Source organism: Ammospiza nelsoni, chromosome 4, assembly GCF_027579445.1.
Source record: "Ammospiza nelsoni isolate bAmmNel1 chromosome 4, bAmmNel1.pri, whole genome shotgun sequence".
NCBI classification, from domain to species: domain Eukaryota; kingdom Metazoa; phylum Chordata; class Aves; order Passeriformes; family Passerellidae; genus Ammospiza; species Ammospiza nelsoni.
The window spans coordinates 30,347,167-30,375,012 of record NC_080636.1 but is presented as its reverse complement, the minus strand read 5'-3'; the positions used below and the strand labels follow the sequence as shown (position 1 = coordinate 30,375,012).

The 27,846-nt window shown below is 35.7% G+C and overlaps 1 protein-coding gene across 13 annotated transcripts in view; it reads right to left on the bottom strand.

Moving 5' to 3' along the window:
* Positions 1 to 1,043: 1,043 nt before the first annotated feature.
* The window catches only part of PCM1 (pericentriolar material 1), a 40,278-nt gene continuing 13,475 nt past the window's right edge, over positions 1,044 to 27,846 (bottom strand). For 4 of the 13 annotated variants that reach the window (XM_059470005.1, XM_059470016.1, XM_059470006.1 and 1 more), the window contains 31 exons: positions 27,353 to 27,551; positions 26,876 to 27,052; positions 25,995 to 26,152; positions 25,568 to 25,782; positions 23,888 to 24,039; positions 23,677 to 23,806; positions 22,876 to 23,010; positions 22,241 to 22,434; positions 20,897 to 21,094; positions 19,802 to 20,024; positions 19,536 to 19,681; positions 18,434 to 18,624; positions 17,392 to 17,575; positions 16,377 to 16,735; positions 15,704 to 15,862; positions 14,866 to 14,922; positions 13,525 to 13,697; positions 13,318 to 13,446; positions 12,616 to 12,736; positions 12,168 to 12,305; positions 11,796 to 11,929; positions 10,615 to 10,749; positions 9,888 to 10,085; positions 7,494 to 7,553; positions 6,173 to 6,311; positions 5,332 to 5,477; positions 4,376 to 4,445; positions 3,197 to 3,447; positions 2,920 to 3,012; positions 2,673 to 2,796; positions 1,044 to 1,371 (listed from right to left, as the gene is read on the bottom strand). In XM_059470005.1, coding sequence (XP_059325988.1) covers positions 1,346 to 1,371; positions 2,673 to 2,796; positions 2,920 to 3,012; positions 3,197 to 3,447; positions 4,376 to 4,445; positions 5,332 to 5,477; positions 6,173 to 6,311; positions 7,494 to 7,553; positions 9,888 to 10,085; positions 10,615 to 10,749; positions 11,796 to 11,929; positions 12,168 to 12,305; positions 12,616 to 12,736; positions 13,318 to 13,446; positions 13,525 to 13,697; positions 14,866 to 14,922; positions 15,704 to 15,862; positions 16,377 to 16,735; positions 17,392 to 17,575; positions 18,434 to 18,624; positions 19,536 to 19,681; positions 19,802 to 20,024; positions 20,897 to 21,094; positions 22,241 to 22,434; positions 22,876 to 23,010; positions 23,677 to 23,806; positions 23,888 to 24,039; positions 25,568 to 25,782; positions 25,995 to 26,152; positions 26,876 to 27,052; positions 27,353 to 27,551 — 4,814 coding nt within the window. In that variant the 3' untranslated portion in view covers positions 1,044 to 1,345. The remainder of the gene's footprint in view (positions 1,372 to 2,672; positions 2,797 to 2,919; positions 3,013 to 3,196; positions 3,448 to 4,375; positions 4,446 to 5,331; positions 5,478 to 6,172; positions 6,312 to 7,493; positions 7,554 to 9,887; positions 10,086 to 10,614; positions 10,750 to 11,795; positions 11,930 to 12,167; positions 12,306 to 12,615; positions 12,737 to 13,317; positions 13,447 to 13,524; positions 13,698 to 14,865; positions 14,923 to 15,703; positions 15,863 to 16,376; positions 16,736 to 17,391; positions 17,576 to 18,433; positions 18,625 to 19,535; positions 19,682 to 19,801; positions 20,025 to 20,896; positions 21,095 to 22,240; positions 22,435 to 22,875; positions 23,011 to 23,676; positions 23,807 to 23,887; positions 24,040 to 25,567; positions 25,783 to 25,994; positions 26,153 to 26,875; positions 27,053 to 27,352; positions 27,552 to 27,846) is intronic. The other 9 variants (XM_059470007.1, XM_059470008.1, XM_059470009.1 and 6 more) reach the window with 9 other exon arrangements.

The following is a 27,846-nucleotide window of genomic DNA, read 5'->3' as shown; positions in this document are numbered from 1 at the left end:
TTTCTTCTGCCTACAGCAGTACCACCAGTGTAAAGCCTGCAGAGTAACTAAACTTCATAAAACATTTTGCTAATCTACTTTCATTCTTGCACATGAGAGGCATGTGACCATAATCTGCCAATTCAAAATTTGTTCATAAAACCTAGAAACACTCCAAACAAACTAGAAAAAAAAATCACAAAAGTATTACAATCTCATTTTATTTAAACTTCAAGCACATTTAGGCTTAACCATCACTATACTGTCTCCCACAGTATATAACCATATTATCATACTAGCCTCAAAAGCAACACAATCCTGAATTAAAGATAACTAGTGCTTTTTAACTACCTTCATAAAAGCCTTGTGTTTAAGGTAAACAGATGTTTATAATGTAGCAGGTGTGCTGAATAAGCTTCTTCTAGCTCAATTTTATGACTTAAATGTTATTAGCAACTCTGACCTGAAAAACTGAGCAAAGTTTTCCAATCTACTCTTCTGTAATTCTGCTTTACCTTGAGACTCCAGGAGGTGCTGACTTCAACTGCATTTTAAAACATTGACTTTGTAAGGAAATTTAGGAAACTACAATTAAAGTCAAACACTTTAGAACAGATTCTCCAGACCATAGCAATTTTAAGTTAGCTATGAAAAGATATTAACATTTTCAGACAGGTTTAATCCTGTGAACATCAAAAGGATTCAGCAAATGCAGAAAAATACAGCTGGTTTCTGCAGTAAATTATAAACCTGGGGTATTCAACTTCATCTCAGATAAATGTGCTGATAGAAAGGAATTCCACAAGCCATGAACAGGAACTTTTTGTTACAGACAAGCTATACTCTAGGCTATAAAGACAACATGTAGGTATGTAATGTGTCTATACCTTGTATTTTGAGAAGGTGCAAGAAACTTGGAGAATTTCTTGTCCCAGGAAAATGAGCAGTGTTTCTTGCAAGAGAAGAGCAAACTGCTACAAGCATGCCAACAAGTCAATTAACTTCCGGCAACAAACTCAGCATACCAGTTGGTAAGCCAAAGAAAATTTTTCAAAAGAGAAAACTTACAGACAAGTCCAAACTTTATTTAAAACTACCATTGTGAACAATTTAAAAATTACCAAACAAGTCACAATAAAAATAAAAAATTAAGACAGAAAAAGAACAGTGCAGCAAAACTGAATAGAAGTGGATTCAGTTCCAGCTGTTTAAACTGCCACAGGCAGAAGATCACATACCTATCCTAAGAGGCAGCATGTTAAAAATTTTACATTTTTATACACTTCCAGAATTCTGGGAAATTAGTACTGATCTTTATGCATTTGTATACATAGAGTTTATTAGTGCAGACATCTTCGGGTAATTCTTATGCAATTTGAGCTCCAAAAGTTTCTGTAAAATAAGAATAAAATCATTGTCTAATATCTACAAGGTATCAAACAGCTCATTACCACATTTCAACTGCTATTTCATCCTCACAAGCATTTTGAGCCACAGCTTACTTGAACAGCTACAGCCATCCCCACCCTGCAGAGCTTAATGGCTTAGAGTTAGCTACAACTTAGGTGTGGCATGGCTTTCTTGGTCAGACTGCTCCCACAGCAGCCCTGGGCATCAGCAGCCACCAAATGGGCACAACAGGCTTGTGCTGCCAGAGTTGTGACAAGCAGAAGGCTGAACAGGCAGTGACCAAAACAGAAAGAAAGATGCACCTTTTCTCACACTTTGCTCTGGAAAAAAACCTGTGCTACGACTGCATATGCATTATATGAAAAGCAGGTTCATCAGCTTATACTATCTGAGGAATTGGAAGGAAGCACACTAGCAGAAAACTGCTACTATCAGAATACCCAGTTCATGTCCTTTATGTATGCCAATACTGTACACTCCACTGGAGAATCACAAGTCTAACAATAAAACAGAAGTCTTGAATACTGTAATTCTGTGACAATATTACAGCATAATCCCAATTTACTTCAAAATGTTGAAGTAAAACATCAGTTATTTGTACCGTTACACACTTAAGTGTATGCAATTTATCCCATGAGAGTATGTGACATGATTTCTGACTGAAAAAAGTTTTTAAAAAGCCCACAAAACCCATTTTCTCTCACTTGCATTATCAATGTATCTGCATAAATAATATTTCATGAAAATGAAACACACTGGAACTATCATACACACTATCATACACACTGGAACTTTTTTCTACCACATGGTATACTTCACATGAAAAAAACTTTATTTCTCTCTGAGGAGAAGTTTTACTCTTCTGAAAAGACTCTTGAATGTTCACAAAAGCACTGAGCAGTCTGTCAGGAACTTATACTGAGTGTTATTAAATCAGATAAGAGCAATTATAATTTACAGTATTATTAAACCCAAGGTTGTGTAACAAGAAACAAAAATACCGCTCCATTTGAATAAGTTTCAAAACCATTATGTTGTGACATCCACTTTAATATATTAACTTTTATGACTTTATCAGCCACAGAATCTAAAAAAGTATATAGAAGGGAGATGGACAGCAAGATAAAATCCCTTCATATCAATACAACACTTTCAAATGCATGATAACAAAACCCAGTGTTTTTACTGCACTACTGTAACTGCTTACTTCAATCAGCAATATTTAAATTCTAGCACTCCTGAGTGTTTTCCCAATATGTGTACAGAATATAGAAAAAAATTACCAGGTTCTTTCAATGTTTGGGCATCTCCGACTAATTCTTGACCTTGAGCTCCACCTCCATCCAGTAATTCATCAGACAAACTCTTGGTTTGGGCCTCTGTTTCCATTTTCTTCATTATATCTGCCTTTGTAACAGAAAAAGCAAATCTGAAAACTCTGGATAATTCTTGCTGCTGTCTGGGTAACACAGACATTAACAGTTACACATGCACTTCTAAACAACAATTGCACAAATACTAGCAAAATACCTCTGAATACACAGCAAGTTTGAGGGGCAAGTCTTCAACTTTCACAAAGTCATCTTCATCAGATTTTTGACTTACATTTCCAGAACCAGGTTCCTGTTAATAAAAATTGTGGTATTTAGGAAGTGCTACTTTGTTTTCTTTTCACTCCAAAACTATTGAAGTATACTAAAATCAAATTTGCAGATGGGAACAAAACAAGACTGCAAACCAGAAATAACACTGAAATAAAAAAAGCTTATAATTTCTCTTGGATGGATCTTAAATGAAATATACACACATATTCGTTCACTAGCACAGGTGACTCTGTATCAGGGCTGCCAGCCATGGAGCTTTCAGAACTTGCAACAGATTTGTTTTCTGCACATGTGGTATCTGGTGTTTGAGTTTCATTCACTGCCAAAGATGAGCTTGATCCTTCACTTTTCACAGTGGCTGCTACAAAGGATTCTGGGGTATTGGCTGTTAAAGCTGGTGTATTCTCCATGGCACTGAGGTAATGATGCACAGCTGCAGCCACATCTTGTTCACCTAAAACCACAGAATTACATTTCAACTAGGGACAGACAATAAAATATTCTGAATGTACAAAAATTATTATTCTTTTAAAAATTATAATCCAAAGCTACAAATGAGCAATGAAAGTGAATTATAGTCTCTTAGACAACCCAAAGCTGATTGAAGTAAAACATCAGTTATTTGTACCCTTACACGCTTAAGTATAAGCAATTTATCCCATGAGAGTATGTGACTTGATTTCTGACTGAAAAAAGTTTTTTAAAACCCACAATAAACAACTTCCAGAATTAAGTGACCTACTACAAAATATTCATTCTAGGTATGAGGAGATATAACACACAACAGTAAATACCTTAATATTTTGCCACTCTAATATTGATTTTTAGCCTACAAAAAAAGGCCAAGAACAAAACTAATGTTTGCAACAGAAAAGCACAGGGAAGGTGGTAATAACAGTTACACTAGAAATAATATTCATACAGCCCAGTAATGTTCCCTTCTTTTGATGGAAAGCATTTCTTTGCTCTTAATCAGTTACAACATTACTCATAGAAAAAAAATTTAAAATAGACCTTTCAATAACTAGTAAAACAGTAGTAGCAGAAAAAACAAGTACAAGACAAATCTGAACATCAAAACATTTTAACACATTAATTCTGATACAATAGTGTGCCAAGAGCTGCAACAAGCAGCTAAAATTCTTGCTCATGTCAAGCATCAAAAACCACATCTACCTAAGTAAGATCGTTCCATGTTTCCTCTTTAAAAGGTTTACTGTGTCAATATCAACACAGGTACATCCAGGCAACTGATGCAGTTCCATGAAACAGTCCAGTAAATTTGGTCATCTTTCTCTTAGTTACATGCGTCACAGAATTGTCCAAGGCAATTCTCACCCTATGCAAATTCATATGAAAGTATTACTGCATACAGGGCTTACCTTCAGCAGGCTCTTGTTCTGATGATGAAATTTCACTACTTTTTGGCTTACTCAACTCTTGGTTAGAAGTCTATCGGGGAAGGTAAAAATGAATTAGAACAAAATTTTACTGATTAGCTTCATAGCTTATTGGCTAATTTACTAACTAGAAATACACTGTTCACTTGCTCCATGAATTTGTCTTTTCACTAGTTTGAAATAAAGACAGCAAGTCCTACTTGCCAGCTGGTCAGTAACAGTTTACAAAACTACCAACACTGATAGGCATGTTTTATCTGAACATTTTCTTTTCACTGCAGCAGTTCCCAGGAAAACTCTGGTTCCAATTAAAGGATCTACTGTTTTAAAGTAAAATGTTCCAGTCACATCCTTGCCTAATGTTGAGCAAACCAAAGTTTCAATAGATTGTCAGTCTTATTTAATATATAAAGAACTGACAATTCTCCAAAACAAGGTTACACATATTAAAATTTTAAGAAAACTAAGAGTGAAATGACAATCATACCCAATAACATTTCACCATTGTTCCAGAAATAATTATCACAAAAGGGATGAAACACAAACAAAAGACATGCTAGAATACAAGAGTGAATTACCCCCAATTAGAACTTGATCTCGGCAAACACGAAGAAAGAACTACTTAAAGGTTTAAAATTATGGTTTTTTGAAAGTTCAACTTCTCACTTGCAGCTTAACAGCTTTTCCTCTCTCATAGCAGATGTAAACACTAGTTTAGTCTCTGTCCATCCATCTACTTTAGCATCAGCTGTAATAAACTCAAGTGAGGAATGCATTTTGCACGTAGCACCTACTGGCATCATACAATTTCTTGTATTATTCTTTTACTTTCAATAGGATGAAAAAAGTGCAAGAAGAAAAATGAGGCACACAGATATATGTACTGAAAAGGTGTGCACTGGCACATGTTTGTTCTGCTTTTACAATTTTGTCTGTACCTGCTCATTTTCAGTTGTTTCACTGCTGGCTTGTAGTGATGTTTGCACATCAACAGGTCCTTCCTCAAAGTCTATTTCTTCATCTTCATTCTCATCTTCTCCACTGCCATAGTTAGTCAGAGCCTGGGTTTCTGCTTTTGATAAACCTAAAGGCAAATCAATGTAAAACCACCTTTGAATTGCCAAATCCTGTTGGGGAATTTAATGCAATGATATCCCTTACTTCAAAACATTCTTTAAGATTAAGATACAGTAACAACTCAACTTGCAAAGATCTCTATGTTTCACATCAGCTATATTATGAACTAACACCCACGTCCCTGTGAAATGTCAAAGTTATAAACAAGTTGGTGCAAAGAATGTAAATGGTAAAGGAATCCAAGCCAGAAGTAGTTGATGTAAGACAAAAATCAGGACAACAAATAAATAAACAAACAAATGCAAGCTTTACATTAAAGTAAAAGCACATTTTAAAAAGCCACATTGTTTAAATTAAAAACTGCATAAAATTTGCACAGCTTTCACATCATTCAGGTTAAAGTCTGAGAAACTTGGAGTTCAACTAAGACAGGATATATATAACCTAATGAATCCTCTTCTAATATATTTTTACAAATTTACTGATTATGAAAAAAAATTACTTCCTCTAATTGGAATATTTAACCCTTGACATAACACTAGGAAATACAGTACTGCAAAACTTTCACTGACAAAGGACTGACTATAAAATCTGTGAGAGAACGTGTTACATAGCACTACTTCATGCAAATCCTGTTGTAAGATTAGCTGGTCAAAACTACAGTGGAAGCATTGAGTAATCAACTATATAAAAGTTCCTTACTTATTGCCACTGGACCACTTTCACTTTCCTCATCTTCCTCTTGATCAGATGCATCAGATCTAGTATTTTCAGGCACTCTGTTACCAGCACCCACTTCTGAGTCCGGCACTTGTTTAGCAGTTTCAGTCTCATCCTTGTCCTAGGAAAACATGCAATACTGTACAATTTCATGTTTATGTAAAGACTACACTAAGGTTTCTGCATAAAGGAGCTGTTTCTCAGAAGTTAAAAAGTATCTACTAAAAATAGTCCTTACAGCCCTGAAATGAATACAGCAGAATAATACTCATTAACAGAACATCAGAACATGGCCCTGTTCAGACACAGCTTTCGAGGACCTTGTAACTATTGAGTATGTCATTATCTGCCAAGGTTCACACTGATCAGCATGCTAGGTTTAAAAACCCTTTCAATTAGATTTGTCATTATCAAGAAGAGAGACATACCTGCCTTATTACCTTGCAGCAACTTCCCTGCTGCTCCTCAATGAGGAATAAAAATATTTCTAACTGCAGCTTCTCATTTCTTTAGCAATATCTCCTCAGCTGAATGATTTGCTAAATATGCTAAATGAGAAAATTCTGCATTCCTGTATGAACCTCAAAGAAAAGCCCTGAGTTTGGCTCCAAATCTTGAAAGGACTTTTCTACACTACAGCAACTGTAACAAGTGATGTACAACTAACTACCTGCTTTAACTTCCAAAGCAGTGTGGCAGAAGCTCTAAGCCCTAGAAGAAAGCACTGGCTCCACTCCCACACATGCCTACTCCTGTACCCTATATTCATTTAGGATAGCAATCAACATTCTGCTTGGTATATATACTTGTACCATTCCCTTCACTGGAGAAAGCTGAACATTCCAGCTGACCATTTGAAACTTCATACACAACACATCTCCCCAGTGATATCAGTGATTTTCAAAAGAAACATGAAAAGAAAACAGACAAAATCTGAGCACTAACATTTCATACTCAGAGCACAGTAAGGCTGGGACTCTGAGAACTTAAATACCACATGTCCCAATTCAGAACATCTACCTTCTCCTGAAAATGGAAAGTAAATTAACTTATTCCATACCATTAACAAAGAAAATGTTAACTGCTATAAATAGTTAAGCTGTCCTTAGAAATGCAAATTATAATTTACTTTGTACCTTTGATAAAATAAATGACTGAAAATAACAGAAAGAGATTAATAAATTTCTAAAGACTGGAAAATGGGCTGCTTACAGATACTTGATTCCTATGACAGACAACAGTAAGACTACGTGACCTATGAAATTATCTGAGGAATAAAGACAGTTGAAAGGCATACACATACTTTGTCCTCATCGACATCTTCAACAGAAGAACAAACATCCACCTGGAGACCTTTTTTTGCCTAGAAGAAACACAAACTATCTTCAATTCTAAACTGAAATAACTTGGAAATACTGAATCAAACTATGACTTCATGAAAGCCAGGCTGAAATGCTAATCTCACTAAGAATTGCTATCTTAAAACAGCAGGAAGTCACAGGGACTTTTGTACACACAGATGTCTTCAAAATTTCAGAGTTGCAAGCATTAAAAAAATCTGTGCTAACCCTTCTTATGTAAACAATTATGTTTATATTGGGCTAATCCTACAGTCTGTGGTTGAATCATATCTAGCACATAGAATTAGATACATCATGGAAGGGGGATTTGAAACTAGATGATCTTTAAGGTCCTTTCCAACTCAAACCACTTCATGATTCTAACTCTGGTCAAGACAAAGAGCTGTGTGTTCAGCAGTTACTTTGCTGGACTCAAGAGAGTCAGAAAATCGAGCAAGACCAAATATGTCCGCATCAGGATTCCGGAGTTGAGGGCTGTAAAGACCATACAGAGATAATTGCACAGGGCTGTACAAAGTAACCAGGGCCTATGACTTCTGGCTCATCTCTGGCTTTGCTGAATCTGAGCCTCCGCCACAGCAATGAGGCAAACATTTACTTTAACCCTAATTTTGTCTTCCAGGAGAGAAGAAATACTGAATCTAAGCTAGCTCCATGCTTTCTGATAGCAGGTACAAACTAACTCTTTATGTAACAAAGATACATAAAGAGTTGGTTTATACCTGCTCTGAGTTGCCAATGGACAACTTCCGATAAAACAGGAAGTCATGTCTAAATCTTTCTGGATTCAGTGTTCCTTTGGCCTCTTTACAAGGCACTTCACAGTCTCCCTCATACCAGCCATACTATTGAAATATCTGAATTTATTATCTTGAAGTACAGCTGGCGGTACACCTAAAAATACTTGTAGGACTTCATAACAGGTTCAAAAAAAATATCTTTTGATGGCATTTAAAAATTAATTAAGGGTATGTTTTGGTATTTGTGTTTCTAGAAGAAAGCTGAAATGACACTGAAATCATAAATACATTAACATGATCTGGTTTATTGTTTGCTTTGTAAACAGATCATGCAACTTAAAAAAACGCAGATATGCTCCCAATAAAAGCAATACTAAACTTAATAATGTAAATGGTGTGAAACCTAGCCAAAGCTTGCTTTTTAGAGCAAGAATATGTCCTACAGTCTCAAATATTTCTGAAAATATTATATATATTTTACATACCAAATCCAGAAACTAATTCTTTCTGCATATGCCAACAAACCAACTACATGACAACTTCAGAGGATTTACTCTTATTTTTTTAAAGATGATGCAAGGAAACCAGCAGGCAAAGTAAAGAGATAATGAACTGGGACCTCCAATATGTCAAAATACTTAGCTGGGTGTAGTAGGGCCATGCAAAACCAATACACTGGGATAGAGTTAAACTTCTTCACAGTAGATAGCATGAGGCTGTGTTCTCGATTTGTGTTCAACACAGGGTCGACAGCGCAGGGATATTTTCATTACTCCCAAACAGCATTCCACAGAGTCAAGACCTTCTCTGCTCCTTACCCCACCCCAAAAGCAAGAGGTCAGAGTGCACAGCACTTGGAAGAGGACACAGCCAAGGAAGATGACCCTCACTAACCCAAGGGATGTCCCACACCACACAGCATCATGCTCAGCATATAAAGCTGGGTGAAGAGTGAGGGAGAGGGGGAGATCCCAAGTGATGGTGCTTGACTTCCACGTCTCCATTACATGTGATGGAGACCTGCTCTCCTCGGGGAGGCTGAACACCTGCCTGCCTATAGGAAGTGGTGAATGAATTCCTTGTTTTGCTCTGCTTGCATGTGCAGCTTTTGCTTTACAAATTCAAGTGTCTTTATCTCAGCCCACGAGGGTTCTCTATTTTACCCTTCTGCTTGTCTCCCCATCCCTCAGACGGGACTGAGTGGCTGTGAGAGGCTCAGCTGCCTACTGGGGTTAAACTACTCAATGGCCCTAGGTGTTAAAACTATTTTAATACTTATTAATTCCTTCATATGTTCACATAAAACCATTAAGATATTTCCTCTGAATTATAAACAAAATCTATACAATTAGACATCTGTAACAGATAGTCATCTGTAACACAGGATTTGCCCTTGCTGAGGAAAACCAGTTCACACTCCTACACAAGCAATACTGTGATTACACAGCAACTTGTAAAGTAAATAAATAAACATATATATAATAATGCATTTAAGGCAAATAATGCAAAAAATAAGGCAATCAAACTAGTTTAGAAAGTACACATACTTAGCAATCTTACAAATGCTAGATTTTTCGAAAATAAAATAAAACAAACCTCTTTAACATAAGACTGCATTACTTCCGTGGTTTCTATTTTTCGTTTAGATCTCTGCTTCACAGAAATACTGTTGTTGTCCAAGTCTTGCATGAGTTTAAAAAAGGCTAATTCATTGAATAACACTTCAGAGATCTCCACAAGAAGATCCTCCCCACAATCTTTTAATTTTCTACCAGCAAATTTTGCTAGTGAATCCTGTGAAGAGAAATAATTCTTCAGTTTCTGAAATAGGCTTTCAAGCTTTAAAGACTAAGCAGTTTTCATATTTCTAATAACTTGAAATTAGTTATGTATATATAAACTCATATTTTTTAAAAAATTTTAGTGCTCTAAATAGATTTTACATGGAATCTCTAGTCACATAACAAAGAACTTAATAACCTCATGATTTAAATTCCATGCTTGTAGAAAAAAAAAAGAAGAATGAAAAAGTGCAAACTACAGATTTTCAGGAATTTACACAAGATGTCCATGAAAAGCATCACCAGAGCTCTCTTTGAAGACAGTAACAGGCTAGAGATACATCTCTCACTACCTGGCTCTGACAGAAAAGATGTTCCATGTGCATAAATAATTTGTTTAGGAACAAAGGTAATACCTCATCACTGTATCTAAGGTGAGGGAGAATAGCAGCTGTGCTATTCAAGGTGTAAAATACAACTTCAGAGAAGTCAGCTCATTAGCCAACTTGAGTGCTGTAAAACAGAACTGAAAAACTACTAACCTGAAGTATACTGCCAAGCTGCTTATGAAAGAACTTCACAAACTCTTTACTTTCATCATTTTGTTGCGTAAGAGTCAAGACCATACGTCTTACTGATGTCAGTAACTGAGAAGAGCATACTTCATCCATGTGTTCCTATACAAGTACAACAGAATGAGCTTTGTTACCACTTCAAAAGAAAACTAGCCATCAACTCAAGTATAGAAATTAATTTATAAAAAACCCACTTGTCCACTAAAGAAAAGCACACCACTAAAAAGTCCCAATCAATCTCACAAACACCATACTTCATAAATGACTGCTTGGTCACAACACACAGAGATTTATCTCAGTTTTCCAGTACATGAGTACTTGGCATCTTATAACGTTTGGCCAAACTAAGGAGCTTCCTATATTGTGGCTGTGTACACAAGTGTACTGAAGTGCATATTAAGACATCTACTCTTATATGCAGCCTTAAAATTGCAAAAAAAGAACAAGTCTTCAGGCACTCTGACTCTGGCATGCCAACAATATAGTTTTTAAACTTAGTATCACCAAACACCTCATTAGACAAACCTAAGCTTATACACTGTGCATTCTATAAAAGAGAACAGGGAGATGCCTTTACTAACTCCATCTTCTCTGCTCTCCAACCTTGCAAAGAAGAACTGTGACTAGCTCTCCTTCTTTAAAGAAGAACATTTCTTCTTTGTAGTCACAGTAGTTAAAAAGTTCCCAACAACTTTAAAGATATTTGTAAACAGGAGAAAATAATGTTAAAAAATCAACTACTCAGAGACATTCTTCAAAAATATCCTATTACTGTACATTTAATTAGTCATCTCAGTTCTGTCTGCTAAAAGGCACCAAATATTTCAGAAGTACATTCTCCAACATTTTTATATTTAATTTTTTCAGCTCTAGAGCAAGCAATCTCTATTCTTTGTGATGTCAAGTTCACCTGCCCTATAAAATCTAGAAACTTCACCATTCATTTCTCCTATTAATAACTACACAGAATCTTTCTGTGGAAAATCTAATTCTTACTTCATCTTCAGCAGAGTCTGCAACTGAACACATATTTATTGGCAGCTGTTTCTAAGAGGCAAGTTTTAGATTTTAGATAATGCTCTTCTGTGCAATTATACAAGTGCTTTTCTTACTCTTCTAATTCATGCCATATTATAAAGAGCCCTTACCTTCAGAAAAGGAATGACCTCTTTCATAATTGCTTTTATCTGCCGGTCAAGCTGCTGAGTATCTATGCGAGGGCATGGAACTGCAGAAACATCACCTGACTGTGGCACAGACTGACTTTCACCAGTTTCTGGACCTTGTTTTAATAAAAAGAAGAAAAAAAAGGCAGTACATTTAATACATTCAACATTACTATTAAAGAAATATTACTTTCAAAAATTTATTTTAAAAAAGAAATCTTATTTCCTTAAGTATGCAAATATCCTTTCAAACTTTGCTAAGTTTTCAATATAAATAAAGAGGAAAGCAATTTAGCTTGATAGTTACTATAATTATTTTCTAAAACTAAGCAAAATATACATATATATGCATACCTTCTAATTTAGCAGCAGAAGCACCCTGAAAATTACTAGAGCAGCCCTCAGAGTCAAGGGTACTTTCAGCTTCAACTTTCATACGCTCATATTCCCTCATCCAAGACAAAGCTTTATCTAAGTGAATCACTGTGTTGCCTATATTTAGAATAAAAACACTTTTTAATCTAAATAAAAAGTTTTCAATTGATAGACAAATAAACAATTATTAAATTGACTTTAAAGCCCCAAATTTTGAAATCCACATATAACTAGTTGCAATATTTTATTACACACTTTGATGAACTCTATGTTTCACAATTAGCTCATTTAATTATGTTTTTTCTTACAAAACATGTAATTACACACTAAAAATCAAGTAACAGTGTACTAAAGTGCAGACAATTGCAAGCACTTAGGGAGGGAGGGAGGGAGTAACACTTAAAACACTAAGTCACATCATTCTCACCAAGGTCATCAGTGGCAAAGGGTTCAAAATTTGAAGAAGTAGACATAGTACTGCCATTGTCTGCATCAGGTTGTTCACAATCTTGACATACTTCTGTAGAAAAGTTCTTGCCAAAAGTTTCCTAAAAAATACCAGACAACTGAATACAAAGAAGGAACACACCATATTCTCACAGATGTGTGAACAAGCCTGCAACTCTTTTCAGTGACTTGTTGTGGTATCAGGGTTTGTCATAAGACTGCCTGACTGGAGAACAACCCTACTTTCAGGTGATAAATCCATCAGGTTAATCTACCATGCTTACTTCAAATACTTCAAGTGCAAAACATGTAAGAAACTGTACAGAGGTGTAATTGATTTCTTAAATCCAAGCAAAAAATTTTGGAGAATCATGTGATCAGTACTTGTCCTGACCTTACTAAGGAGAGGATTTTGGCTCTGAATATATCAGTTTCCTATTTACAATCCTCTCCACATTTCATTCACTCCTGACACATTACTCATTTGCAGTACCAAGAATCCTACCATATTTTATCACTTTTGCATTGATTCTTTTGCCACTAGTTGTTTAGAAAAGTCTGTGTAAGTCGATACTAATTTTAACAAAGTTCATTCCCTAGTATATTTCACTAGACAAGCATATATGTGTGCAAACTGAAATACAGGAAAAGCTGCCAGTAGCTTCTGAATTTCAACACTTACATCATCTGTAGAAGCAAGACTTTCACTAGGAGTGAGTTCAGAATTTGATGCTACCCATGTTGAAGAATTCAGTGATTTTCCACACTTCCCTTTTTCATTTTTCTCACATAAATGTCTGGTCACGATATCCTGGAAAAAGATAATCTATGCTGTAAAAAGATCTAAGGTTTGCTTGATTCATAAATAAAATCAAAAATCTGTGCATACCTGCAAAGCATATAGAGCCCTTTGCCTCAGATAATCTGTATTTAGCAGCTGAAGCTCATGGAAAAGTTCAATAAGAAAATGGGGACGAGACTCATTTTGAGAAATAAGAGTTGCCACTTCAGAATAAATTGTGTCTCGCAAAGCTTCAAACATAGAAAGATCACTACCAGTTTCTGTAGAAAAAAATAAAGGAACTTTTTAAGTCCTTGACAGGCATCCACTGAACAGGCTATCAGGTATGCAACTTCTGAGTTTACAAATTATATCCCAGTCATTGCAGATTCCCAATATAGCTGCTTTCATAAAGCTTATTAATTTCCTGAAGGGCAAACATTCTTAAATTATACTTTATGCAATCTTCAATATATAAAATACAATATAGAGCAATTGTAAAAATAATTTTCTTTACACTTCTGAACAATACCTTTTGAAAGTATTGTTTATAAAAGAGAATACTGCACACAGCACAATGATGCTTTCAGAATAAGTATTAAACACTGAAAATGGAGCTTCAAGACATTTCAAGAAAGATAGTGAACGGTCTCAGGTTTATATAGTACAAGCAGTCCACACTTCTGCAACACAAGCAGCATTAAGAAAGCTTTAGGCTGAACTCTAGAAAGCCACTCTTTGCCAACATAAATGCTACACTCTCATACATGTTTAGCATCACTCCCAAGTTCACAAAAAACCTCCTACCCTTAAACTCTATTACATATAAGACGATGTGTTGCCTAACAAATCTCCCATTCATTTGAAAATTAAGGATTATCCTTGCATCACAACAATCAAATTATTACATGCATTATTTGGGAAGTGCTGAATGGAAACATAGCTAAATTTGGAAAACTCAGTTTAACAGATGTGTAATTGTTAGTATTCAAGGTAATGAAGTTATTAGCAATACAGCAAACATTACTGTGCAATTTGATTATCTGCAAATAGTTGACCAATTTTTTAAGCACAGGCAAGCTTTTTCAACCTTTGAAAAGTTACCACAAATTGCATCCCTCTCCCATTACTAATAGGTAATAGCAGCTTTTAAACATACTAAAAATGCCTACTGAAATAAATTTTTTGATGCAGTATCTACCTCCATATTTTCTATTTGTGTTACTAATCAAGAACATGGTAACCACGTTCTCCACAACTGTAATTCAAAGCAGTTGGTAACACTGCACTTCATGCAAGGTTACTTCTCTTGTCTTGGTTATAGGGAAGGTGCTGCAACAGCACTAACCTTGAACATCTGCTAAACAGTGAGTTACAGGACCAAAGGTAAGAGAAGAAAAAAAAAAAAAGTAATAGCATATTGTTGAAGCTAAGCAGTGAATGCATTACCTGGCGCTTCAATGCATGCATTTCTGTTAGACTGCTGCAGAATTCTCCTAGCATGCGCTGTAGGAAAGTGGGGATAGACAGTGATAAACACAAAAATGTGCACCAGAAATAAAGACAGGGTCTATACAAAACAGCAGGAGGAAGACTGCTTAGTCATCCAAACCACATCAGAGCTGCTTATTGTGAGAATGAGAACTTGAGCAGTGAAGTTTATTACGTACACTAATAAACAGCTCTTAGTGTGAGCTACACTGGCAAAGCTTTATATTGTGCTACAATGACTAAAATTTCTGCATCTCTTAAACAAAACAGAAATAATGGCAGAACCAAAAAAGGCACAGGAGCAAGAACTTTTATGATCTAGATACAAGAAAAGCAGTGCAGATGGCAAAAATGTAAGGGTTTATGTGATGTTAAAAGACTGAATTTGAATGGTATTTGATGGGGCTCATTTAAGCACAAATAGGAAGAAGACATGTATGCAGTATAGGATGTAGTTTAAACACTAAGCAAAGTTTTATCAGTATAACAGTTACTTTCCATAAAATCACCAACAATAGGTGAGATTGGCTACATTTTTGCTTTTTGTACGGTAAAAGGTTTCTAAATTACTTTAATCAAGTATTTAATATACAGAAAATGCCCAAAAGCAATTAATATCAAACTTTTTACACATTTACATTCACAGCATCCTTAGAAATTAAAATGCAAAATTCACACGCTAAATATATAGTCCTGTCTTCCTGCCAAAACACACTGCATTTAAATAACACACTAGCAACTAAGGTCTCTTACTCACATAAGTTAACAAAATAATTAAACATTTAGAAAAGAGTACCTGAAGACATTTCTGTAGATCTACTGTATTTAATTATTTTTTCCAATTGCTCCTGATTCCTTTTGCTGAACACCTTTGCATGAACCACATCATCAGAGTGTCTGCTTTTATTGTTCTTGCAGGGCTCACACACACTAGAAGCACTTGCACTTTCATAACCTAATGGGAGGAAATGAAAGGGAAGAAATAAAGAAACAGCTTACAACATGTTTTATTACTTCAGGAAATTTGTTCAAGGGCACTCTTAAAGATAAAAAATACTAATGATGCTTCCTATACTAAAATCTTCCTCTGTATACTGAAGCCATACAGTAGTACTAAATCCTCAGCAACTCCAACAGTACTTCTATACTAACTAGTACTGTCCCTCTCTTCTCACAATTTTAACCAGGCTTTTTTTTCCAGCAAATAATCGAGTTTGAACGAGAAGAAAATGAAGAAGATTCTCCTTATTTTAAATCTGCACGTATCTGCATCCATGATCCTCTCAACTGGTTATTTTCTATTGACTGAAATCCTAAAAAACCAGATGCAGTTGTATTATATAAAATTAAGTCATTTCAATAACTTATTGCCATTATTATACTATTTACTGAGAGTAAATTCTCTGGAATGTAATGATTATAATCCAAGCCAAATTTGCCACAGTATCCAAGATTACTTTACAACCTACCAGCATTTTTAATTCTGCCTTTTAGCTGAGAAGAACTCTTCCTCTTATTCTTTGATTTGGGCGTTTTATCTTTTGATGCCAGGCTTGCTTGTGCTGATGCTTTTCTAGATCTAAATGTCTTTGTCACAGTAGTTGGGTCTATTGGATCAGGCATGCTACTGAAACTCTCCAAAGACTCTTCATCAAACTCTCTTCTCCGGCTCATATCACACTGATTTTTCTGACCAGAAGCAGTATTTTGTACTGAAACTGCAAAACCAGCATTCAGCTGAGACTGATCATCTTTCTTCATTTCTTGGCTATCATCAAGCCAAGTTGATCTTTTCTCCATTTCCTCTTCAGGTTGTCTATGATTCCTTCTGTCAGAAAAGAAAGACCAACAGATCAATTTCAATATACCATAATCTGATCTCTCAGATAGAAATGTCATGTATTACCAGGCAAACAGTTTAACTGTAATGCAAATTATCTGCCCTTGTTACTTAGACATCAAACAAATATTGAAAAATAAATAACTCCAGAGAACCCTTCCAAATGGAGAATGGAACTTCCCATTTATCTCTCACTGATTTCAATATGAATATATTAATGCAGCTACTGCTGTGTTCAAATAGTACCACAGGTCAAAACATTTCTTAAAGCAACATTCAGTACAATCTACAGTAGCACAAAAAAAATTAGCATTCGCTGAAAGTACATCCTCTAGTTATTCAAACAACTCAATTTTAAAAGAATCCCACAGAAACAAAATCTTACTCCACCTACAGAAAGTGTTGGAAAACCACTCCAAGATTGCATTTGATTTTAAAATTTTCATGAAATGATACATTAATTAATATATAGAAAAGCAGAACACTACTGGAAAAATGAAAGAAATTAAACTAGAAGTTACAGAAGTCAAGCTCATATAGTAATTCTATGACAATAAATTCCCTTAATGAATGATGAATTCCCCTAAGCCCCAGAAAAGGGAGGAGAAATTATTAGGGGAGAGCTGCACTTTGACATTCAATACCTTTGTTTTTCTGCTCCATTAGAGGAACTGCTTTCAAAGGGTTTGGGGAATGCCATATACTCAGTTTTCCCAGAAGTATTTTGATCTAGAGGATGCTGCTGCTCCTGCTGCTCACTGCTGCGTGGAGAAACATTATGTGCAAAATCTCCAAAACCAGATGGAAACACTGGATTACAGTTAATACCTACAAAGTAAACAAGGGAGTCAAAAGATAACTACATCATTTACTTGCGCAGTAAAATTCAAATTTGAGACATACTATGTGGCAGCATGGAATTATGAGCAAATATACACTGGGGAAGTAAGCAAGAATTGTTTTCATCATGAAAGCACGTAAACAAGCAGACTTTATCTTTAGTGCAGGTTTTGAACACTACTGGATACTACAATCCCATCAATGGAAATCAAGGTCCTTCAAGAAACTATGCCTATTTCCTGGTTTCCTAATAAGACTGAAATATATTAAGACAGTTTTGTTTACTTTTGAGTTATACAGTAAAATACCTACACTCCTTTCCTCCAAATCCAACAGCAAAAGTAGATTAGAGAAAGAGATTAGGAATACTGTATCCAAATCAACAGTTACTGTGTAACTCGATGGGAACAAAAATGAGTTAACGTGCTCCACTTACAAGCACTTATAACAAACATGAGTGCTTGGAGTTCTAAGAAAAACAGAAATAATTACCAAGTGCCACCTTCCAATTACATGGTTCACTCAGAACTTGATTTCAACTGTGAAATGATTGCTGAAGGTATGTAAAAAGCCTCAAACACTGCTTTTTGTATGTTGGATTTGAAACCTTACATGGAGTGAGTCTTTTCAAGTATAATTAACTTCATACTGAGAGAGTCTTGCTCTTCATACTGAAGTAAAAATATTTATTTATTCAGCAATAAACAGTAAACTTCTGCTTAAGACCATTTCAATATAAAGGAAAAGTGACTGAGTTCCATTAAGTTCACATTACAATTTCAATTAAATGAGAAAATGTCCATTTTTGAAATTCATGTTACTTCTCATACCCACAGTAATACTTACCCGGAGCAAAGGAGGAAAAATTAGTAAATCCTGGAACACTAAAGAGGTTCACAGGTTGTGGAGGGTAGTTGAATGGACAGAAAACAGGAGATGGAGGCGGTGGTGCACTACTGCCTCTCTCCTTTCTTGATGGTTTCTCTTGACACTGCTGTTCTTGCTGTTGCATAAGATCACTTAACATTTGTTTCAACCTTGAAAATAAGAAAAAATAACAACTTGGGGAAAAACAAGAATATTATGGGAAAACTAAATTTATACTCAAGTAATTTGAGCTTCATATTATCTCACCTACACCATGTAATGTATGTAAAGAAGTACTCTATTTAGCTTATTAAAAAACCTCAAGACAAAAATTACTTACATTTAATCCTGAGTTGGTTTAAAATCAACTGCTCTGTACTAGTGGTCATGCATGCACAGTTTAAACCTCCTTGTAAGAACAAAAAAACCTGACTACATACTAAAGAAATAAGCAAGCTGAAAACTTCAACAGAAACAATCAAATATACAAAGTATTTACAGAACTGAGGTTAAAACTGATTTTAAAAACTGTGTAAGAGGACAGCACATATCTATCACTTACCAAATACAAAACAGAGATGAAGAGCTTCAACTTTCATGCAATGAATTAAAATGACTATTACATCTTTTGTCAAAAAGGATAATTTGGAACATGGAATCTTACATTCCATCATCTGAATGGAATGTAAAAAGCACAAATTGTAACTGAAAACACTAAGAAAGGACAAAAAGCTTTTTTGCTGTATATTACCATTAGAATCCAGAATCTTGCCAGGTAGTCTAATGAAGACTACAGACACAAAAGCATATTAGAAAATAACTACTGCAACAGATTTTTGCCAACTTTTGGTTCTCTTCAATGAAGATTACTAGGAAAGTACTTTTAAAGGTACTAAAGAGGTCATGGGGGAAAAAGATGACAAACAGAAATGCTACACACAATTTCAAAAGCTCATTATCAACTCAGAAGTTCAAGAGTCTCATATTTAACCACTATCTGTAATCTTTTATTCACATAACCATGTTCCTGTTACTGAAGCATTTCAAATTCCACAGTTAAACACTAATACAGTCAACAAACCTTTGGACATTATTCTGCTGCCAAGTCAGCTGAGTGTAACACTGGTTTAATTGATGCATAATAAGATGTATTTGTGAAGATGCAACATTATTGGGCATCATGCTGTAGGGGCCTGTGAGCAAAGTCTGCAGAAGGCAAGAGAGGGTCTGTGGAAAGAAAATATTTAACAGTGACCAATCACAAAAAACAGAAGTTAGTGCTAGAAGGAGTTAGAAAGAGAATAAAAGGCAAATAAGAACAGCAAAATAACAGCTCTTCATATCTACCTGCTGATCCTGCATCAAAGTCTGACAAATGCTGACACTAAATTCATGCTGTTTCTTCAACTGATTGATCTGCTCTTGCCATCGCTCCTTTTCTTCCACATAGGAGAGCTCAGACATCCACCGAAAATTTTCCTGACGCCGCATATTTATGTTTTGCTGTTGCCTGGCCTTAGACACGGGACGGTAATTTCCATCTGCTGAAAGGGGACGGCAGTTTTTCCACCTGGGGTGGGAAAATTTGAAAAATGAGGACAAAATCAGATAATTCAAACAACTAATGATACTTCCATATTCACATTATGTTTAAGTTGTGCATCAAAAACTCACATGGCACAGGCCAGCTAATTACACATGCCATTTTGTCAATCCAAAATTATCCTAAACAAAAAACAGGAGCTCCCCACCTGACTACGACTGTCAAAAAAGGAATGGCTATCAATGTGCCTGTGTCTTGTTTTTAGTATTTTCCATTACTGCTAACATGTACTCAATGAAAACAGAAGCCACCAACATAATACGTTGACAAGTCCAGCCTCTGATGAGCCCACTGTCTACTAAAATCATTTTGGTATCCAAACCAGAAGAAATAATACATGCAGATATATACATTCTTTTTAACATGGTATTTTCATTTAATCACATAAATGTTATGAAGGAAGTCAATCAGGTAAACAGGAGTTAAAACTATTCACAATAATTAAGAAATAGTTTCCACAACCACAGAAGCCAGCAATTTAGAAGGAAAAAATTTAGAGTTAGTTTAATTCTCTGAATTACTATTTTTGAAGAGACTGATCATAGCAAAAATTTCACCCATGTGATTATCTTTTAAGCTGATTAAAAAAAAATGGGAGCATCAGAAGCCACTACCACACAACTGGAGAGCTCAATGGCAGATTTTTAGTAAGACTGAAAACAAAAGAAATCACCAAGTCAGTTATATACATTGCAGCTGCAAAGACTCAGAGAAGAAACTGCCACTAATAAGAGAGAATTTTCCTTTGCTGTGAGGATGCCCTGTAGTTCATGCAATGCTTCTTCCACCATCTTCCAAATACTCAGACAAGCATCAGATCAACAAATAAGGTTACTAACCTATCTTTGTTTCCTTTACCAAAACAGGCATTTTCTGGTATGTTGTTATTGGGATAAACAGAAAAACTGTCATTCAAACTTGATGCATCTTCTTCCTCTTCTTCTGCCTGACCAGCTCCATCAGAGAGATAACCGTCTTCATCTCCATTTTCTTCCTCTAGGGCACACTGGGTAGAACCTCCCCAGGTAGCCATTGTCCTAGGGAACATTGCAGGGTCAGAGAGAAAAGGGGTGTTCGGAAAATGAGTATTTTTTTTTCAATTTTATGACAAATTATTAAAACAATCTGTTGACAATTTCAAGTCTATCTGCAATTAATCAAGTTGCACCAAAAAGAACTGAACTGTTCTGAAGATGAGCCAGTAGTGTGCCCACATGGCCAAGAAGGCCATTGGCAACCTTGCCTCTATCAGGAATAGTGTGGCCAGTGAGACCAGTGAGGCCATTCTTCCCCTGCAATTGGCACAGGTTAAGCCACACCTTGAGTGCTGTGTCCTGTTCTGGGTCCTGCAATTTAGGAAGGACTTTGGGATGCTGGACCATATCCAGAGAAGGGCAACAAGGCTAGTGGAGAGACTGGAACACAAGTGCTATGAGAAGTGGCTGAGGGAGCTGGGGTTGTTAAGCCTGGAGGAGTTTTAGGGGAGACCATATTGCTCTCTGCAACTGCCTGGAAGGAAGGTGTAGCCAGATGGGGAGTCAGCCTCGTCTCCAAGGCAATCAGTGACAGGACATGAAGACAATCTTAAGCTGAGTCAGGGGGATTTAGGCTGGACATTAGTGATTGACTGGGCATTGGAATGGGCTGTACAGGGACATGGTGGAGTCCCTGGTGGCATTTAAGGAAAAGACTGGATGTGGCACTCAGTGCCATGGTCTCATCAGCAAGATGGTTTCAGGCCACAGGTTGGACTCAATCTTCAAGGTCTTTTCCAACCCAGTTGATTCTGTGATTCTCACCAATGCAAACTGCATTCTGCTTCTAATACTGGGACAGACAAATGAAATTACTGTCTGTATTGGAGCTGTATTACTTTACTATAAAATGGGTAAAGATGAAAAAAACCTACTCTGATCATTTGGCATTTTCCATGCAATTTCTTCATCTTAGGTGTTTCTTTTCCCCACTAGTAGCACAGAAGAGACTTAACATGCTGGGAAAACCCATAAAACTGGCAAGTTGCTAAATAACAGTCACTTCACAAGCCAAGAAATTAATTTCCTGCTCTGTTAAATTATCACATTCAGTGGTCAGATGAACAGAGGAAACTGCCCCCAACACTGACATCCTAACTGAACAATGGAAGCACCCATTGATGAATACAGAGTAACTCGTGCTCTTACTTCTCAGTCCTGCTCTGCTGTGGAGTACACCGAGCTTCTGACCCTTCACTTTTAACAGATGCAGCAACAGTAGATATTGTTTCTGCAAGCTCTCTCCTTCTCTGATCTTCAGCCATTAAAGCTTCGAGTTGCTTTCTTCTCTGTCGCAATTCTTCTCTTAAAATCTCATGTCTTCTCATCTCAGACCATAACTGCTTGCAGTAAAATGGAAGAATTAGAACATAATGCCAGCATAATTTCAGGAAAGAATAAGTAATATCCAGATCAATATCAAAGACAATTTCAGGGGGAAAGGTGAAGAAAGACACAAAGATAAATCAAGTTTCAACAAATACTTTCACCATTTTCTCGAAAGATGACCCATCTACAGTATATAATATCAAATTCTCATGGTAAAAATTAAAAAGTAATTCAACTATCACATTAATATTTAGTAACAATTGCTATATTTGGGGGAGAATGTCTTGCCAGTTCAAGTCAGTATTTCCTTTTTTCCAGAAACAAAATAAAGGAGTTATATATGTTTTGTTAAAATAGCTACTACTCCACTCCCCAGGCCACTTAAAATATGTCCAAGCAACCTGTAACTTCTCTCTCAACCCTTTTAAAGTCACTGCATATCAAGTATGGAATACCTCATTGCCTACTGGTAATGATTCATCACATTCAAATAAAGGCTTGCCAGCTGTGTTACACTCAGTCATGGCTGGAGTTGATGTTGCTTGTGAAGATTGTCTATTTGCTGGGCAGTTACCCAGGCCACCTGACAACTGAAAGAGAAAGCAAAATGGCAAAATATGTAAGAATATAAGAGCTTTCTAAAACTTACCTGCAGTTAAAACCCAACACAGTTAAGGCTTTATGAGGCTAGAAAGTCAGTATCCCAGGAAAAGGATTTTTAAATCAATTTTTAACATTTATTTCAAAAGTTACCTAGCAATCAACAAAACTGATGTATTATTATATAATGTTCAAGATGCACAGTATTGATAATTTACTGCTCACTTCACAGAAAGAAGAGCATGAAAAACAATAAAGCCTGTAGAGTTAAGTAAAATTGCAATGAATTGTTGATCATGCATTCAAGACACAGCATCGCTCCAAAATATCAGCCAATGACTACTGAGAGAAGTAAAGAAGTAGTGACTGACTAGTATGGACAGACAAATTTCAGGCTAAAAATAAGACAGAAGGTTCTCTATCTTTGAAGACACTTTCAAGGCTTCTGAAGACAAATCACACTGAAATTAACCACTGAACTATAATCATTGAAAAGTGAATGACATAAGCAGAACTCTAGAACACCTGCTTACAGTATACAAGCATTACCAATTTAAGGTTTTTTCCAATTTTCATAGGCAAAAAAAGGGTGAGCAAGGTATTTTTTGTTTCTTTGCTCAACACCTTAAGACGGCAAAGAAATACATTCTACCTACTTGAAGGTCAGGACAAGCTTTCTGTAACACTTGAATTTTTTCCTGGATTTCAAACAGCTTTCTTCTTTCTTCTTGTAGCTGCTTAAGCTCCCGTTGCTGCTGCTGTAGTTTAGCTTCATAGAACTTCTCTCTGTGTAGATAAGTTACCCACGTGTTACTTGGCAAGAAGTTGCCTAAAGCACAGCTCTCCCATGCTCTGACAAAGGCTTACCTTGCTTTCTCATTCAGTCGCACATCTTTTTTTAACTTGTTGGAACTTGCTCGGACATTGTTTGGCTGTTGCTTTGTCTCTTCCCCCTCACCCAACAAGTCACCAATATTAGATGCATTTGCAATTGCTCCTTGAGGTTCTGGATCATCACACTAAAAGGATGTCAGAAAGGCAGTTAGACTATTTTCAAGTTGATAAAAAAAATGTAACATATCTAGTTTGTCAAGTTTGTCTGGTTTGATTTTTTCAAAACTAATCAGTCTGAAGAGCTTTATCTTCAGCACAAGAACTGAGAAGTCATTATCACCATGGCATCATGACTTGAAGATATATTGAGTTAATGAGAGAATTTGAAGTTATTTAGCTCAACCTGAACTACTGAAACTTCCACTCTAAATGTAAATAATTTGTCTCATTCTTGAAGCATGAAACACTTGCCTGTGACTAAGTGGACAGAAACATACAAACATATGAAGAAAGAATAAGGAGGAACAGAAGGAGACTGAGGTGAACAACATTGTCTATTTACCGCGATCAGTGAACTTAAATATTAAAAATAACTACTCTTGAAAACTAAATCTGAAATACTTTGGAGAAAGTCTTACTGGTTTTCTGTTCTGCTTTTATTTTTTTCATAATTTCTGTATTTTTAGTTCTCAAACTGAAAATATGAAAGCTGTACCCACTGCTGCTTTGGTTTTCCAATGTAATAATTTTCCATAAAGACTTTGCTGAACAGGAGAGACCACTGGTGACCAAGAGTGGCACAGTTCACGGGCCTACTGTATCTTTGAGATTACATACACATAACAAGCCTTGCAAATATGATTGAAGATATGCCATTAATTAGGCTACTCATCAAGAAAGCTGCTGAATCATCTCTAATTCTGATTCATACCACTGCACAGTTAGCATCTCTATAGTGATGATAAAAAACAACACTGATCTAGATGCTGAGAAATAATACAGGAGTTTGATACTGAAATAACAATATTGTGTTTATACTGTTGCTATTGTCAAACATAGGTTCCAACTGTTAAGCCTTTTCATTTCTGATACACCTCTGTGCATTCAGTATGCACACATTACAGCAGATGGTGATCAAATGTGTGCATTCTGAAGGGACATTAGATCCATGACATTGTGCTGCTAACATCACTAGATAAGCATGAGATATTCTACATTAAAAACACTCCCAACTTATAGCTTGCCCTCAAAATTCTTAAAATAAATAAAACCACTGCCTCCAAACCAGAATACTGCAAGTCAAACATATTGCAACATCCAAATATTTTAATGAAAAATGTTCCTCATTGATTGAACAATGTCATAAAATCTAGGGCTCAAAAACGTAAACATGTTGAATGTTCTGTATAATCTTAAAAATGTATAATATTAAAAAAAATAATACTGATCTACTTCTTGGTTTGTATTTCATAATCCAGTGCTAAAGTTAAAGACCACTGTTTCTTAGGCTGGCATCCTCCAAGAAAATCCCTGAATTGAACCTCAGAAGTGGCACCTTTGAAATCAGAAAAATCCAACTGTATCTCTTTTTCCCTAGACTACAAATAAGCATTTTAAATGTTCCATTCAGCAGTTTTTCCCTATCAGAAGGTACAGATAACACGAAACAATGAATGCTAAATTTTTGTGCACAAGTTTATATTTATAACATACCTGCACCATAGCAGCAAGGTTTTGTAACTGTCTAAGCTTCTGTTTTGCAGCTATAAGTCTATTGATCTTCTGCTCAAACTCGGCATCTCCAGCCACATCACCCAGGCTGCTTCTGTGACTAGACATGGAATCTTCACTAACTCGATCTTCTTCCACTTCATCATCTTCACCTTGGGGTAGGTCGAGGTGTTTATCATTCTCCCTATTATGACAGTCTGGAATAGGGAGAGGAGGAAACAAAACAATACCAAAGACACATTACTGAACTTCTGAAGTCCACTGTAATTACTGGATATTAGAAAAATATTAGCTTAATGATAAGGCTCTTGAATACTCTGCTCATCAAACAGGGGTCTCCCAAATGCTATGCAGCCATCAGAGTTATTTGCACTAAGAAGTAAAATTATTGGAAGATTTTAGAACATACCTAAAGCAGAAGACATTTTTAGAGTCCTTATATTAGCAGCAGATCTGTTGTTTATTTCACAGTCTGTATTAAGATGTCTTCCATCTCTGTTATTAGTTCCACACTGTACATTTGAGTTGCTATTTATTTCACTCCAACTACTGATTCCTTGAGGGTTTCTAGGGTGAAATAAATTACTCATGTTAACTTTTTAAAAACTGGTATAGATACAATTTTCCTTCAGTCTTTTTCTACCTATCTTTTTTATAAATAGGTGTTCTGACCACTCCTCCTAAAAAAACCCAACAAAACCCCCAAATGAACAAACAAACTCCAACCCCATATAAAATCCACCCAGACACTGGGAGGTTTTCCATATTCATCTCTCCAACAGATTGTTTAAAAAAAAGTAATCAAAGCAGCTTTAAATTATCCCCTGCTATATCTGCAACAATACATTAGGTCTTACAGGTATATGTCTACATTATAAAAGCTTTGTATGATGCATAGCTGAGTGACTGTTCATTTCTACCAGGTGAAGATCCTCAATGCACACAGGTAAACTGAAGGGTTTTTTCCTCCAATTCTCTGGTCTAAGACTGTAATCTTCTAGTGAAATTCCATACACATAATTCAGTACTTAAACCCAAAGGAATTTCAGACTTTTGAAGTCTTATAGTGATTTTCTAAATGTTCATGCTAATCTAAATAAATAAGACACCAAGGATTAGATAATTATTAAAGATCTGTGTAACAGTCACCTCGAATTAAAAAATTCTGTACTTTTGTTAAGGTAATAAGCACAGATTTAAGTTACTTCCGTTGACTCAAATAAAGTATTGCAGGTTTCCCAAAGCAACAACTCAGCTACAAAGACTTTGGATAACAAAAAATACAACAACCTAATATTTGTAACAGGCTGTGGATGCTCATGTTCAGAATCACTTTCTGATTCTTCTGTTTCTTCCTCCTCCTTAGTGTTTTCATTCACAGCATCTGTCATCATATCAGATGTCTGCTCATAGTAGTGAACTAACTCACGTAACTCATTCAGTCTCTTACGAACCTCATTTAGCTTCCTAAGGAGGAAAACAAAGAGTATTTAATCTGTTTTGCTGTATTATGCTAATCAATGTAGAGTTAAAAAGAATATATATACTCTAAAGTTCTTAGAAGTTACTGTCAGTTTTCAAGAACTTTACACTTGAAGCTCTGATTCAGTTAACTGTATTAGATTGTTTACTAAGTAATCTGTAATACTAAATTAGGTAGATCAAAAAATGGAAAAAATGGAAAGAGTTACTCAACACAAAACTTATTAAAAAAGTAATACTCCAAACTACTAAAGCAACACTGAAAAAAAATTAAAGAACTTTTACTGAAGCTTTTCTGTTGGATTTAGATTTTCGTCCTCTTCACTCTCATTTTGAGAAACCAGAGAATCAGGAGGATAGGGAGCAGATGCCAGACTATTTGGTTCACCATTGACAACAGTTACTATGCCTACAGGACCAGAAGCAGCTGAAGTTGTACTTCTTTGATCAACACTCCTTTGAGGAGAACCTGAAGCAGGAAAAACTACAGAAAAGAAATACAGCTTATGTGAACAATTCGTAATAACGAATCTGCTCAACTGAATTATATTAAAATAACAACAGAAAATATTATCAATAAACAAAACAGCAGTTAATAACTTCTTTCCTTAGCAAAACAAAAGTTTTTTTTCTTAAGTTTCATTGCACACAATGTCAACAGGCAGTGAGTAATAAGGTGGCTTGTGTAAACAAGATTTCAGTTATTCCCTTTTAGCTTGATCAAATGTGAGAAGTAGAAACTTTCATGCTGTGAATCTGCCCATAGAAATTTTTCAAGG